The sequence below is a fragment of the Diorhabda carinulata genome, chromosome 12, assembly GCF_026250575.1.
Source record: "Diorhabda carinulata isolate Delta chromosome 12, icDioCari1.1, whole genome shotgun sequence".
In the NCBI taxonomy this organism is placed as follows: Eukaryota; Metazoa; Arthropoda; class Insecta; order Coleoptera; family Chrysomelidae; genus Diorhabda; species Diorhabda carinulata.
In genome coordinates, this window is record NC_079471.1 from 12873282 (window position 1) to 12890820 (window position 17539).

General features: G+C 31.6%; 1 protein-coding gene across 1 annotated transcript in view; it reads right to left on the reverse strand.

The window, feature by feature from the left end:
• LOC130900287 (putative ammonium transporter 2) overlaps nt 1–17539 on the reverse strand; it is a 151913-nt gene that overhangs the window by 98508 nt on the left and 35866 nt on the right. The window contains exons 6-7 of the mRNA XM_057810800.1: nt 4419–4608; nt 3341–3411 (exon numbers count right to left, since the gene is read on the reverse strand). Coding sequence (XP_057666783.1) covers nt 3341–3411; nt 4419–4608 — 261 coding nt within the window. The remainder of the gene's footprint in view (nt 1–3340; nt 3412–4418; nt 4609–17539) is intronic.

The following is a 17539-nucleotide window of genomic DNA, read 5'->3' on the forward strand; positions in this document are numbered from 1 at the left end:
AAATTTATCCTGTAGATTCAACACCATTTCTCGAATACATGAAAGAATTCAACAAAATCCTTAACCACACCCCCAATCCAGAGAATTCTTCCATAATTGCCCTGACATATAACCTGACAACGAAACAGTAGACACAAATAAAGAAGACGCAATCTTAGGAATACAATACCGACAAACCTCTTGATAATTTTCTCAACCAAATTATTATAATAAAAGTAGATAAAAACCCTCGTCAAGAAATAAAAAAGCTTTTCGATTAGAATGTCCGAATTAGATGGCAACTATATGTTACCAACGAATCCTTTCAATCTCAAATGATAACATTCCTCAAACAATATGGATTTCAAAAGAAACAATACGTATTTTACTCTCAAAATGACGACAATGAAGCTCTTTATAAAAATATGTGTAGATTTATACCAGAAATATTTAAAAATTCTGCCTTCAAGTTACTCAAATCAAACATCCTTCTATTTGATGTCCTTAATGAAAATATGCAACTTAACCTAATAAAAAATTGTCATGAAGGTATAACAAACCACAGAGGTATAAATGTAACTATTCAGGAATTGAAAAAAAATATTTTTCGCCCAAAATAAATGAAGATGTAAAAAATTTTATAAATAATTGTAGCATATGTCAACAAGCGAAATATGAAAGACGTCCCCCTTTAATAAAATTGCAGTTAACTCCAACACCCATTAAACCATTCGAAACTGTGCATATAGATGCTTTTAAATTTGATAATACTATGGCTTTAGCAATTTGCCACAGTTTTTCCAAATTCGCACAAGCTTCATCATTCCATCACTTTCAGATATTCACGTGTACCAATCTTCATTAAAAGTCGTTTCCCGTTTTAAAATAACCGAAAATATAATCTCGTATAAGGGAACCGAGTTCTGCCAGAAAATGATCAAAGAATTTGCCAAATTATATAATATCAATTGGCACTACAGTCTCTCATTCAATCCAAATAGTAATTCAATTGTCGAAAGGTTTCATTTAACACTCCTAGAACATATGAGAACTCTTTCAAATACTAGACCAAAACATATCCCTTTCAAAAAAATGAGTCATTCAATTATAGGATATAACAATTCTATACACTTCGTGACAAAACAAAAACCAACATATCTCATTTTTGGACATCTAGAACTTAAAGATCCCTTTATTATAAACTCCAACGAACAACTTATAAATCATCAACTCAATGAACTTAAGGAAACAATGAAAATACTATGTGACAATTTATATAAAAGCTTACTCGAAAACATATTGAAAATTACTGAAAAACGAAAAGAAAAACGTTCTGATCCTCCTACTATCGAACCCGGTACCATAGGTTACAAAAAACAAACAGATAGACAATTAAACCTCCTTACAAACCGGAGCATGTTCTTGAATCAGAAAGTTACAACTCCTCAAAATACCTACCACAAACTTTTTTTTAAACCTCCAAGGAATCTGACTAACGTTATTTTACAGGATGACGATCCTCCCATTGACAATGATTCAGAAAATTCAAGTGCACAATCTTAAAGAAAACCCCGGTATTCTGCCTTACAAATTAGGACATGCTAAAGTTAAAACTGCTACACACGCCTTTCTCCACTAAATTCCAATAAAACCTATCCAAAACCAAATAGACTCACTAACTTCCTCTTTTCGACAATTAAGAATTGTAATTGAAAACTCCACAGCTCCCAATAGACTTGCACTTTTACAATGTACAAACACTTACACCTTGAATTTGATAACATAAATCAAAAAATGTTCTAAATTTTTCCTAGCAAATTATCCAAAAGAGCATTAATCAATCCTCTAGGATCTCTCGTAAAAATCATATCAGGAAACTTAGACGAACAAAACGCAATAGAAATCAGCAACAATATTTCTCAATTAGAAAATAGCCAAAATAAAAATATAAGAAAACTCAATAATCACATTTCATTTAACCAAAAATCTATAAATGTTCTAAATGATACATTATCAAGATTGATTAAAAACCAAATATCAATTTTCAATAAAATAAGAGAAACACAAATAATATTAAACAAATCTAGAAGTAACGTTAATATATTTAGAAATAAGAGATATTATAGATCAGCTAAAATTTAATTTAGACCTAATTTTAAGATTTTTAACAGATATCGAAAGCTCGATAGGTTTTTCTTTATTAAATGCCGTACAACCCAGCTTAATTTCTCCAGACAATTTCAGGGAAATTATAACATATTTACACAGATTCCACAATAAGGATCAAATATTATTCTAAGTGGATGACTCCTTAAATTTTTATAAGAACTAACAAAAAGTAGTTTATGCGAACAATAAGTTGATTTTTTATATAGATTTTCCTCTGGTACACCCAGGACGAAAATCCACTGGAAGAAATTCGAACCCACTAGAACATCTCTATATATGGCCTTAGTAGTACCATATAATAATTTTAATCTTTTGCAGTATCTACATATTTAGGAAGAAACGCTTGATATTAAGTTTGTGTAGAAGAAAAGAAACTCCCAAGAGCCCCGACATCACTGAAGTTGCTCCACCGCCCTTACGCCCTTGAGTTCCATTTGAAATTTACATATAATCCGCAATATCATTGTTTTATTTGTACGGTCGTTAATCTGCTGTGTCAGCAATACGATATTTATTTATTGTTAATTATAATAAAATTAAAGAGAATGACTTTAGACTTCATTGTAGTAACATAAAAATCTGTGTGAAATAAATTATATGAAATTTTTAAAAATATATTTTGTCATTTAAAAAATATAAAGCACCCGCGCCATCTTTCCGACTGCTTTTTTTTCGACTACATACTGTTTCCCAGTCACCCGCGCCATCTCTCCGACTGCACCCCGTATAATGTCTATGACCACAGCGGCGACGTCACACGATAAGGTCACTACGACGATAAGCTCGTCCATATCACGCCCGCCTACCTCAACGCCCAGCGCCACCAGTGACAAAAATTGGAAGGGGTGTTCCGGTATAGTGACTTTTCCGTCAAATCAATAAAAAAACCCAAGCTATTGAAGTAAATTTTATAAATAGTTCAATTGATAATGAACATGTGATAAGTAATTTATCAATTCAAATATCAAGATTCTGTCTGGTAATATTTTGTTGAAACCTGTTTGTTAAAAGCGTTAAAAGTTGGTGCTTAACCATCTGGTTCCCGACATATTCAAATACAAGTCTCTCTTACTCTTTTCTTTTTGGTTTATATATGGGTTGGATTCTCTTGGCTTAATTAAACCAAGTAGTGGATTCCAACGACTAATATGAAATAACAGTCTAATTATTTTATATTAATATATAATCTCACCATGTCAAACAGTGGCATGGAACAGCAAACTAGAATGGCTCCAACTGTGCCAACTAATACTGCTTCCCAACCTAAAAAAATTGAATATTCAGAGAAAATATAAGGCTATAATAATGGAGTTTGAAGATAATTGACTTAGTAACTATACCGATTTCATTTTACCATTAACACTTCTATTTAAAATTATTAGTCACTAATTAATTTATCAATTTACTTCTGCTCACAGGTCACTCTTATTGACAATTTATAAGTGGCTGAGCATTGTAGTACGAGAGCTTTCCTCTGCCCCTATTTGCAATTCGAACATGAGAAATATTTAGTATGTGTCATGCAAAAAAAATATTTGTAAACGACTATTTTACCGAAATTATATGAAACAAAAAATAGGAACCTATGAAAAAAAAACAGAAACATCAGAAACCAAACATTGAACTTGAGAGAACTAAATGAGAATGAATACTTTGATACCCCTTTTGTAAGACAATTGACTACATACCAGAAAAAATAACGGACATCAACAAGAAATTCAAAACCAAAAGTCAAATCTTGAGCAATCCAATAATTCGAAGAATATATCAGGAATAACATTAATGAAACGATAACCCCGGGCTTAGATTAAATATAATATAATAATATAAAGAAATATAACAAATTCACACCGGAAAGCCACACTAGAAAGTTATTCGAGATTCAACCATAGATCAATTCAATCGTACGATAAATGAATAGATGAACCATTAGAAGAAGATTCAATTTCCTCAGCTGAAATTGATAGTGAGAATAGAAAGGGAGTACTCGGAGCTTCAATCAATAAACGTAGGGGTTACCCCCAGGACATTATTGTTTGGCGGATGCTTTATCCCCAATTCACGGCTGATATTTCGAAGTAATGAAACATTGCTACATTCGCTGAAGACAGTAGGAGCAGATATAGTCGAAACTACAGTCAACCTTCAAAATATGGTTAATGACATTGATTACTGGTCTGAAGACCGTATAAAAGTTAATCAACACATATCAACCCATATTAACTTCACTAACGAAATAATATCTAGATTCTTAGAGAAGGTATGTGTACCTTGATATAGGAAGCATCCAGCGGTTATCGAGACCAAAGACCCAAGTATTCCATTTATGATATCAATAGTGTTAATTTTTCCATTTAGCCTTATCATGGTATAAACTATGCTGGTCGTTCCTCCACCAAAGCTCGAAATCATTGTCATTACAGCTGCCCTGGCGGCATATTCCCATTTTCGATCACTTAACTGGAATTGGAAGTAAATAATGAAATTCTAGAAATTTCTTCTCACTTCTAAAAAATTTCTCCATAATTCACACAGATATTTCAGGCCACTCTATTTATATTGAACACGCTGTTTACACTACCCACCAAGTTATATTCTTCAGAAACTGAAAGTTAACAGTTTAACCATCAGTTTCTGCGAAAGAGAATAGACAAAGTGGACGGGAGTTAAGGTTAGCCCGATTTTCCAGTTTCCAGTTATTTTATCGCTAACTAATTCTTGGGAAATAATCTCCAAATCAGCTCTGAGAAAAACGTAAACCTCACACAAATAATTTCTTGCTTCGACATGATTGAGTCCAGACATTTCTCGATTTTACGCGCCTAGTAAGAAATCTCTAAAATGCATTAGAGGCTTAATCTGACAGTAGATCAATGTGGATTGCCTTCGTGCACATGGAAACGGATAAGCATATATATATATATATATATATATATATATATATATATATATATATATATATATATATATATATATATATTATTTTACAAGTATTGCGCCCTGTTATAGGCCAAATCACAAGGAACAAAGCAAGTCTTGAGCTCTTTCTTGTTCATGTTTTAAAATTTTAAAATAAAACAATCGCTACTTCTTTATTCTTCCAACCACCTTTATCAAGTTAGTTTCAAATAATGGGGTGAATCTTAATTCTTTTTCAACACGCTTATATTAGCTTCACCTGTATGTGGGTTCATTTCTTTTTAACTTTCCTTTAGACTAAAAACAAGCTTAGTTTATAAAAATTTCGTTCGAAAGAGGATTCTTACCTCTGATCTCCGTGTTGGAAATTAAGAACTTCGACAATCTTACTAACTACACCGTTACGGGTCGATATAAATTTTGAGATGTAGGTATATAACCAGCAAAGCCATTATATGAGGGTTGTATCAATTGAATTCATATAGTTAAAAAACCAAAAACCATGAAACCGAGAAGCGAGAAATAGATATAGTTCTGTAAAAAGTTTTACGCACATTAAGCTAAAGAGTTGAAAATAATTTTCAAAGCAAGCTTGAAACAATATTGAATGAGAAATACTAGTACTATAATGGAAAACTTGGAGGGCGCGTTGCTCCATACTTCTTATACATCGAGTGCTCGACTTTTTTTTTTTTTTTTTCACAACAATACTTTTATTTTTTATTCATTATTTTTCGAGGCTTAATTTAAAAATTATTTCAAATTGTTTATAATGTTTCATAGTATTTTAAAAATATATTCATTTAATTTTATTTTTATTCTTTGAAGCAATAAACTCTTCATAAAAATAATCCTTTTGTGCCTGTGCTATTAACAAATTAATATAATCATCGACCACTTCAGCATTAATCGCTCTCGACTTATTCCTCTCATTTCCTTCAGATACAATAATTTTTTGAACCTCAAAACATAACTGAAAACCCTTATAATTTTACTTACGAAAGTCGACCATTTATTCGATTCACTCCCGATCCACGCCAAAGTGATTTTCAAATTGCTCCAACAGAATAATTAATAAAATTCCCAATCTAGGGACGCTTATATTGTTCAATAGGGCCACTCGGAATTTTACACACAGGAGATTAGACATCACACAGGTTCTACTAACACACTTAACGTATAAACACGCACCATAACATTTATTTAAAGAATCATATTGCCCATGTAATTCTATTTTACTGAATTGCTTAGCATCAAATTTTCCCTTGTTTTTGCTGATGTAAGCAAATCATCGTCTACAATGATACCTTAAAACTGATCGTCATTCAAACTTATTCATGTTGTTTGTAGTTCACCTACTGGTATCAAACACAATACGACATTTTGTAATTCTGCTGTCAGCCTTCCGATAAGATCCATCTATCAGGATATAATCTGCTATAATTTTTGTGAGAAGTTATCCGACTGATCAGTGAACTTTTCGACTGACCAATGTACTTTTTGTTACAATTTAAACAAGGTTTTCATATACCATGTTAGATCGAATAAGATCATTATTTTTGATTTTGACAAGAGTTCACAAGGTTTTTTTAAGTTTTTTTTTAGTTGTCTCATCGCTCAATAATTTCATCATTTCATTATTATAATCTCCTAATTTCATGATAGCAGTGTTATTAGATTTATCTGCCTCAAAAATCTTCAGATTTGTATTTTCATTGATGGATTCTTTGGCTTTAGTTAGATTCTGAGGTTTCATAATGCTCCGTTATTTGTTTTTTAATTTAAAATGTGTGATAGTATTACAAGTATCAGATCTTATTTTCTTCTGAATTCCGTTATTTAGATGGTTGGTCTTGCCTTTAATATTACATAAGATATTTGTATATAGGGCAGACATCTCAGTATTTAGAAAATAGACTAAGAGATCATCAATACGATAAAAAAATAGAACTGCATTAAAGAACCAAGAAATATTAAAAAAACATAGATTCAAAAATACTCAAACGGAATGTAATACACGAAAAAGAGAATTTTAGAAATGGTTCATATTCATAAGAACGAAAAAGGAATAAATGATAAAAAAGACCTTCACAATCTAAGTAAAATTTATATCTCTATTTTGTAAATTCTCATAAAACTACAAATAATTTAATTGACTCTTGCTATGTATTCGAGATGTGAGGACTAGGGAAAAATTTTTTCTATAAGAACAAATTTCTAGTTCGATTTTATACTTATTTGGATATTCATGATGAAATGAATGACCTATTGATCAATATAAATATGCAAATTGTCAGTGCCAACATTATATTTTGATAAAATCGGAACGTCAATTTTTATCTATATCTTAGAAATTATTAAAAAAACTAATTTTGTAATAGAAGAGACCAAAAATCAAGAAGATTTTACGTTTCGACTTTTCTTTGAGTCTGTTTTGAGGATCAACATATGATGCCCAAAATGTCTTTTCAGTTGATTTTTAATTGTAGTTATCCATGCAGGCGGGTTTTTTGTTTTTTTTTTATTATCATTTTATTACTAAAATAAAAGATAGAACACCGATAATAGAGATTGCCTAGCATAATGTATGAAATACCTTGTTTAAATTGTTACAAAAAGTACATTGGTCAGTCGAAGAGGTCATCGTCAATCGGATAACCCCCACAAGAGTGATAGTATATTATATTCTGATAGATGTTCATTAGCAACTCATGTGTATCATGAAGGACTCAATATGAATTATGAATAAGCCAAAATTTTGTTGACTGAAAAATACTCGAAAAATTTCTATTTTCAGAAACAATATATATTGCCCAAAATGATCAATACATCCATGGAAAAACTGGTTTGAATAACATTAATGTAATTTATGCATATCTTTTAAATTGTGAAAAAATAAAATCTATAAGAAATTCAACGCCACTGACAATTCAACTTCATTTATAATCCAACCAATGAAAATGTTTCCATAGTAACTAGAATCAATATTTCAATAAAATAATTCTATCATTCATATCACCCAAGTAACACTAAGATTAATGCAGTCCAAAATTTCTCATCCAATTTTTCATCAAAAATATTTTGAAATACTCTACAAACTCTCAAGTCATTCATAATCGAATTAATAAATATTCAGCTCCATTTATAACGATCAAGTGTATGAAAATTTGATGTCTTCCATAAACTAACCATTCAATATTTAACATCATTCACAACAACCTAACCTTAACTAACCTATGAAAATTCAACTTCATTTATAATTCAATCAATGAAAATAATGTTTCCATAGTAACTAGAATCAATATTTCAATCAAATAATTCTATCAACCGTCAATTTGATTATTAATTTCATGTTTTTACAAGAAACTACAACATTTAAAATCAAATCTTATTGTACGTAATTTCATTATTCATACAAATTTTCATATTGAACTTGGCCATAATTTCGGTCCCGCGTTCTTAAAACGAGAAAACAACTACTTTCGTGGCTAATGCCTCGACGAGTATTGAATTACAGCTCCTCTGAAGAGAGTGATGTAAATCCACCTTTTTGTCTATATTTATATTTCCATATTGGGAATGTGGGAAAATTGAACACACAAGTGGTCTTACTCTAATATATATTCCAAGCTTTTGAATACTTATGTATTATCGTCTAAGACTGAAGTTATGGTTTAGTACAATATAAAAATATATATAAATGTATAAAAATAATAAAATATACTTACAATAATATTCAGCGGTTTTAAATGATGTATTTTTTTGAGAAAACTTAAAATTAATGGAATTTCAAAATTCAATATTCAAATTGACGCTTAATAGAATTCTGGTTACTATAGAATCATTATTTTCATTGGTTGGATTATAAATGACGTTGAATTTTTTACAGGCTAGATCGTTATGAATGGAGCTGAATAATTATTAGCTCGATTATGAATGACTAGAGAGTTTGTAGAGTATTTCAAAATATTTTTGATGAAAAATTGGATGAGAAATTTTGGACTGCATTAATCTTAGTGTTACTTGGGTGATATGAATGATAGAATTATTTTATTGAAATATTGATTCTAGTTACTATGGAAACATTTTCATTGGTTGGATTATAAATGAAGTTGAATTGTCAGTGGCGTTGAATTTCTTATAGATTTTATTTTTTCACAATTTAAAAGATATGCATAAATTACATTAATGTTATTCAAACCAGTTTTTCCATGGATGTATTGATCATTTTGGGCAATATATATTGTTTCTGAAAATAGACATTTTTCGAGTATTTTTCAGTCAACAAAATTTTGGCTTATTCATAATTCATATTGAGTCCTTCATGATACACATGAGTTGCTAATGAACATCTATCAGAATATAATATACTATCACTCTTGTGGGAGGTTATCCGATTGACGATGACCTCTTCGACTGACCAATGTACTTTTTGTAACAATTTAAACAAGGTATTTCATACATTATGCTAGGCAATCTCTATTATCGGTGTTCTATCTTTTATTTTAGTAATAAAATGATAATAAAAAAAAAAACAAAAAACCCGCCTGCATGGATAACTACAATTAAAAATCAACTGAAAAGACTAAAACAAGATAAAAATTCAATGATAAGGTATTTTAAAAAAATAATGATTAGGTACTTAAAACCAGAAATATAAATTGAAACAGTACCAAACCAATGTCCCCGCATATTGTACACTTAGAAATATCAGCACGGTAGTTTTTTCACTTTTTTGCAACATTATAAACAGAATTACAGTCTAAAGTTGTGCCCTGTAATTTATGCACCGTCACTGCCCAGCATAAAATTAAGGTAAGCATTCGTCGCTAGATCTTGTCTTTTCCACGTAAAGCATCAAATTCTGTAGCACAAGGCTCTATCCGGACTCCAATACCAGGTCGGTTCCCTGTTATATTTGGATCATCGAACTCCACAAATACTGCTTGTGGCAGTTCTCCCGGCTCCAACTGCTCTCTGCTTAGTGCTGGCCAATCTATACGTCGGATAACACCCATAGCACCGTTAACCAGCCCATGGTTAACATTGATGTTCCGTCTTAGCATGGCTCGAGAGCCTACACCTAATTTGAGTTGGTTTGGTATACCACCTGTTTTATTGAGATCTTCAGGTAAGTATTCCTCTCATGGCTTTTGACCATATGTTTTAGGATCCAATGAGATGTCTACAGCACTAACGGTATATACTTTTGTGAGCTTTTCTAACTTTTCATAGCCGCGTTATGTGCATCAACCAGTCTAGTTGTTGGGAAAATTCTGACAGCTTCTCCATCGTCAAATGACCCTATCCAGTACCAGCACCTAACTAGAATTTGTATAACGCTCCCTCGGAAAGTAAAATGCAAAACTAAATCTAACCTAAATCTATAAGTATTTACATTTTACAACTTAAACTAATTCAATCGAACGAAACGAATGCGAATAAAATTCAAAACTAAGTACAAGGTCTTAGTGAACCTATAATAATTCATTATGATATTATACCTTACTACCAAATAAAGAAGATATTTAAATCGCACAAGACAATTATAATTATAGTAACAACGTAAGTCCGTCCTCGTAGTAAATATATTAGTCTTAGATAACAAGAAGTTACAACTATACCGCGTTTTAAAAACCTGGTGGCGCCATCTATCCGAATTGTTTGTTGCACGCTGACCGATGCTTCATAATAAGTAATATTAAGAAAACACAACAATACCGCGTTTTAAAAACCTAGTGGTGCCATCTATCCGCACAGGTCTGAATTATTTCAATTAGCTATTTTTTATCGTTCCATTTGATATTAAAACTGCAAGTTATATACATATTTACAATCATTTAAAATCCTTCCTTTTAATACCCAACTCGATATGCTTGGTAGTAGAAAAAATTTTCTTACCTCACAACATGGCGTCCAAAATCCGCCATTTTGGTTTTTTTTTAAATGTCTCCTATCTACGAACATGTGAAAATCCGTTTAGCAGTTCTGGAGATACAAGGTAATAAAGAATATTACATACATACAAGATACGCGTTAAAAACATAACCCTTCCTGGCAGTCGGGTAAAAATAGATTGAATATTAAGTGTTTGACTGTAGGCTATCTTGATATTGTGTTACTTAAAAATTCCAGAGAGTTCAGGAGTAAGTACATGAATTGCTATATGGTAAAGGTATATAAATAGGTGAGATAGAAATGTCGAAAATGACGTTTGATTATATTGATTCAATATTAACAATCAGTGTTAGATGTGTTGTATAAAATTCGTTTCATAAGATATGAAGGATATGAGTTTTTATGAAAAAGCTAATAAATTTCAAGCTCTTTTTATGAAAAATTGTATTAGAAATTGAAAGAACCCTATGTTTCATTCGTTTGATCAAATTAATGTTAGTGTTACGTGTGTGATAACAATAATAATTGATATATCTTACAGAATTTGTTGGTTTTCTATACCTATTATCCTATTATCGTTGATTCTTATAAATTTAGTATCAACCAAAGGTATCGATTTTTCAGTGTTTTCTTTTTCTGTATTGAATTTGTATATGAGGATCGAAACTACTGGAGTAAAATAATAAATGATCAATTTAATTATGTGGAAGGGATACAATTATATCATCTACATACTTTTTTATGAAGAATAATAAGAATTTCGAGGATAAAACAGATATTGCAAAGTCCAAAATATAATCTATTTTATAATCTGCTAATATAGGTGATATTGAAGACCCCTTTGGTGTTCCAAATAGTTGTTGGTAATTTTTATTGTCATAAGAGAAATATGTATTACTAAAAAATGAATTTTATCAATGCAACTAATAATTGTAATAAATTAATCAAAAAAGTTCTTAACAAAAACAAATTGCCAAAAAAACTCAAAAGAAATGAACTAACTTTAATGGTATTCATTCTAAATTCTACTATTTACAAAAAATTCATAAACCCACTGTATCAGCTTGAGCCATTGTAGCATTAATTAACATTCCGATTGAACCTCTTACTAATTGGTTAACTGAAATTTTCACTCAATCTTATGATAACATTACATTAAATACTCCTTCAAAATCAAAGAAATTTGAATAAAATTGTATTACTACAGAATAACGTCAGTAATGTCCACTTAAATTTATGTCTTACAGCACTGAAACATGGATTGAGTGATATAACTAAAAATTGCAGACTAAATAAATGATTAGAATTAGTAACATTCATTTTTAATAATACATCTTTCTCTTATAACAATAATAATTACATACCAATGAGCTCTTCAACATCACCTACATTGTCACATTATGTAATGAACTATATTTTGCACTTTGTAATGTCTGTTTTACCCTTGATATTATTCCTCATAAAGAAGTAAGTAGATTATATAATTATATCCCTTCCAAATAATGAAATGGACAATTTACTATTCAACTTCAATCGTTTCGATCCTTATGCACAATTCAATATAGAAAAGGAAAATACTGAAAAATCGTTACCTTTTCTTGATATTGAATTTATAAGAATGGAGGACAGAAGAATTTCAATTGACTCATGTAGAAAACCAATGAGTTCTGAAAGATATATCAATTATCATTTATATCACCCACGTAACACTAAGATTAATTTAATCATTCAAATGAAAAATGAAATCCTCAAAATTTCTCATCCAATTTTTCATTGAAAATATTTTGGAATACTCTACAAACTCTCAAGTCATTCATAATCGAACTAATAATTATTCAGCTCTATTCATAATGACCTAGCCTGTAAAAATTTAGTGTCATTAATAAACTAACCAATCGATATTCAACCTATAAAGATTCAACGTCATTTATAATCCAACCAATGGAAATAATGATACTATAGTAACCAGAATCAATAATTGAATTCTATGAAAATGTCAATTTGAATATTAAATTTTGAAAATACAACATTTAAAACCGGAATCTTTTTCTGTAAGTATAATAGTATATATATATATATATATATATATATATATATATATATATATATATATATTTATATATATACAGGGTGATTCTTTAAGAATGTCCAATCTCTGAACTGTAGATTCTAGACCTCAAAATATGATTCTGCTCAACATGCCTTATGCAAAGTTTGAATTTAAATTTTGATTTTCGGAATAATTTTTTATGTTTTCACAATTTCTCTTTGAAAATTGGAAATATCACGTTTTTTGGCATGAGGAATCATAATTAGCACTCTAATTTAACATTGCTAATAGACGGCGCTAGTTACACTTGTTTGTGTTAATTAAATCAAAGTAAACTTTTTTTGGGCTAAACTTATAACTAAAATAATAAAAAAAATAGTCCAGACCCGTGCTGTTCCGCAGCAGTGACTATGTGGATAATTATAGCTTTCTCATAAAACCAATCAATACTTATCTTGTCTAAGGTATACAAAAACTATCTGGGTACGGTCAAAAAATCAGCCATCATTTCTACATTGTTCATAATACAATAGACTATGTAATTGGCTATAGGGCTATAGGGCTACATACAACTCTGTAGCTATATTAGAACCTGAGATATAGATCTTTGAATGTAGAAAAATTGCCAAAAACCTACAAAAATCCATAACTCCACATTGAATGTCCGCGCCTAGCTCCTCTCCAACTCAACCGATTTAAGAAAGAAGGTGTTTCAGCGAGTGTTCCTAAACCAAAACGAAGTCTCTATCTTGAACAGAACCTGAGATATTGAGGATAGAACGTGTGTATGTGAAAAACTCCCATAAGTAATGTACAGGAGGAAATCGCATTGGAGTATAACCTGAGAATGGTGAAAATTAGATGGAATCCGATGGTTGATGGCTGATCTGTGCATCAATACCTTTCATTAAAAAAAAAATTAAGCAAATCGGTTGGATAGAACGCCTGAACGAACTCGGAATGGAAATCAATTTTTTTAATATATAAGATATTAAAAAGCGCTAAATTCTACAAAAAAAGTTACTCTTCTTTGATTCGTGTAACTCAATGGGTTTCGAGTTATTTGCTTCCAAAAAGTTCAATAAATTATAATTTTTTCATAAAAAAATTTTATTATTCCTTAAATATGTAACAATAACAAAAAAAATGGAAAACTTCAAAGCAAATGCTCAAAATGCCCACCATATACTTCAATACACTATGATCCGCTTTCGTAAAGATCTCTTAATATCAAATAATCCTTGTCTATTATTTTTAATTACATCCGCGGCTTCTTCTATTTTCTGTCGCAGTTATGGAAGAGAAGTAATTTTTTCTTTATAAACTAATGCCTTCATTTGCGACCAAATTGAAAAATCCAAAGGATTTGAATTAGTGCCTCTTTGTGGCCAAGCAAACTCACTTTCACGACCAATCCATCGATGCGGAAACTGATCGTTTAAGTATTGACGAAATTGTAAAGAATAATGTGGTGGTGCTCCGTCATGCATATTTTGTCTTAAAGTGAGAGGTATATCCTTTACTAATTCGTGTAAATGTTCTTGAAGAAAATCTAAATAAAGAGGTCCATTCAAATTGTTTGCCAGTTCAAAAGGACCTATTAAATACCCAAATATTACACCACACCAAATGTTAACCTTAAACTCGTGCTGAAAATGTGTTTCCCTCATAGCATGTGGATTTTCAGAATCCCACAAATGATTATTTTTATAATTAAATATTCCTCGTCTGGTAAATGTTGCCTCATCAGTAAAAAGAATTATATCCAGAAAATCTGGGTTAACATTTTGTTTATCTTGCAAAAAATGGGCAAATTGTACGCTTAGGTAAATCTTGAGGTAATAAATTCTGAACAGGAGTGTAATGTTATGGATGCAATTTTTCCCTCTCAGTATTCTAAAAATAAATGATTTGCTTATACCTGTTTGCAGACTTAATCGGCGAGTACTGATATCTGGATTCTACGTAACACAAATTAAAATTTCATCTTCTTTATCGGCAGTGATTTATTTGTAGCACCGTGCTCAGTTTTAGAGCGTAAAGACCCCGTTTCACCTAAGTGGTTGTAAATATTTCGGTACAGTTTGTAATTGGGTTGCCTTCGATTTGGGTATAATTGTGAATATCTTCGAGCCACAGCTGGACCACTATAATTTGACTGAGCAAACACACAAATCATATTGCACAAATTACGTTGCTGAACTTCGAGAAGGCGTTTTTACAACGAATTACACGTTGAGAAACGTTTATTCAATACATTGACAAAAACAGAATCTGAATTTATTACAGGTTTACAATATTTATATGTTTTACAAAGTGCCTCGTTGGCGTTATAGAATAAAGCTTAATAAACAATGTTCATTGACGTAACTCCTCCACCCTAAGAGAGAACTATGGGTATGGACCAGAGTTCGGCATTAGAGGAAAATTTTTCAAAACATCTTCTTCGCTTGTTGTCTCCCTTTCGGTTGGTTCTTCTTTCTTCTTATTCTAATTATTAGATATATAACGCAGGCTGTAACTATAAGATATAATAAAATTGAATAAAAACTTATACTTTGAAAATGAATGGGTAACGAGTTTATCTTCTCAGCTGACTTTTTATCTTCTTGAATAACACATTGTTCATCTGGAGTAAAATTTTTTGCATGAATATTTAATTTGGGTAAATCAATGTTTTTATATTTAGGCACTCTGGATTTAAAAGTTTTTAGATGAAAGTTGTTTATTAAAATGTCACATTCGTTGTTAAGTTCGATTAGGGAATGCAATCTCGTTCTCGCGAGATCTCGTTCTCGCGAGATCTCGGCCTTTTTTAGCGAGATTGATCTCGGACGAAAAAAGGGCGAGATCTCGCGAGTTTAACGAGATTGCACTCGAGCATAAAACCGTCTTATTCTTATTCGAAGCGCGGACTGACACGGACGAAGTTGCGATCTGTCGGTTTCGTTCGGTGCGCGGGAGGCGGCGGCCTGCCTGAGGTTGGTCGAAAATTGAGCCGGCGTGCAGCGCGCATTTGTTTTGTTTACTAATAGTTGTTGCTAGCTAACGTGATTGAGTTTGATTGCATTCGAGTATTTTTTTGGTTATTTATGCAAAAAAAAGTTTCTTATGTGATTTCCGAGTGGAATAACGAACGATGTCGGTGAATATAGTTTATAAAGACTATGAGAGTGTGTCGGAAGTATGGAAATACTTTTTGAGAGCGGAAAATGGATTGAGTGCTAAGTGCAAACTTTGTAAGAAGATTCTTAAAACCAAAGATCGATCTTCGCTTGGCTTACATGTGCATTTAAAATCGATTCATAAAATTGACACGAAAACGAAGAATGTCATATCACCTCCGCCGTTGCCGTTGCCGCCACCATCATCAAATACTGGGGCTACTAATCAAAACATGGAATTAGTAACAGCATCCGCATCTACGTCGAATGTTAGTCCAGAATCACCAGGATCGTCGGCACCAGTGCCACCAGTAAGGAAGAAGAGGCAAAAAATTACTGATCATTTCCTCCCGGTTGAAGATACTTCTATGGAGAAAAAAGTATCAAGAATGGTAGCCAAAGATGGACTACCTTTCCGTGTTTTCTGTACTTCAAAAGATATGAGAGATCTCTTCAATTCTTCGGGACACAAACTGCCTATGTCCCCAAACACAATTAAACTTATAGTTATGAATTATGGCATGACATTGAAAATGAAAATAATGCGTGAATTGGCACAACTGAAGGAGAATGATCACAGATTTACGCTAACATTTGATGAGTGGACTTCTTCTATGAACAAGCGATACATGAATGTAAACGTACACACATTTTTGAACGGCAATGCTCTGTTTTGGAACTTGGGGCTGATTCGCGTCTTTGGAAGTGTGCCTGCTGAAAGTGGTGTCAGTATTTTAAAAACAAAGTTAATCGAATTTGGCCTTATTTTGGAAAAAGATATTATCAATATTACTACACATGGGGCAAGTGTGATGAAAAAGTTGGGTCGATTGATATCACAATCACAGTACAACTTAATAGATACTATTTATAAAAAACAAACTGATGCTGAGGAACCTGTAATAGAATCTGAAAATGAGGAAAACGACGATGAGATTCCTTTGGAAATGGACGAAATTTCTAGCACAGGCTCAGACTCAGAAGATGATGTTTTTCATTGCTCTATGCCCAGAATAGAAGTAGACCTAAATGCAGAATATGCGGGTATTATTGAGAAAGTTAGGAAATTGGTGAAACTTTTTAAAAGATCACCTACTAAAAATGATACTCTGCAAATATACGTAAAGCAAGAATTTGGAAAAGAAATTAAGTTACAACTTGATTGTAAAACTCGATGGTCAAGCCTAGCAGACATGATTTCTACATTTATTAGAATCAAGCTGTGTGTCAGCAAAGCTTTGATCGACCTCAGCCTGGAAGCTGATCCGAACTACTCTTTGAATGCGGAAGAACATGAGGTTTTAGCGAACTTAGACAAGGCATTTCAACCTGTAAAACTGGCTGTGGAGGTGTTATGTCG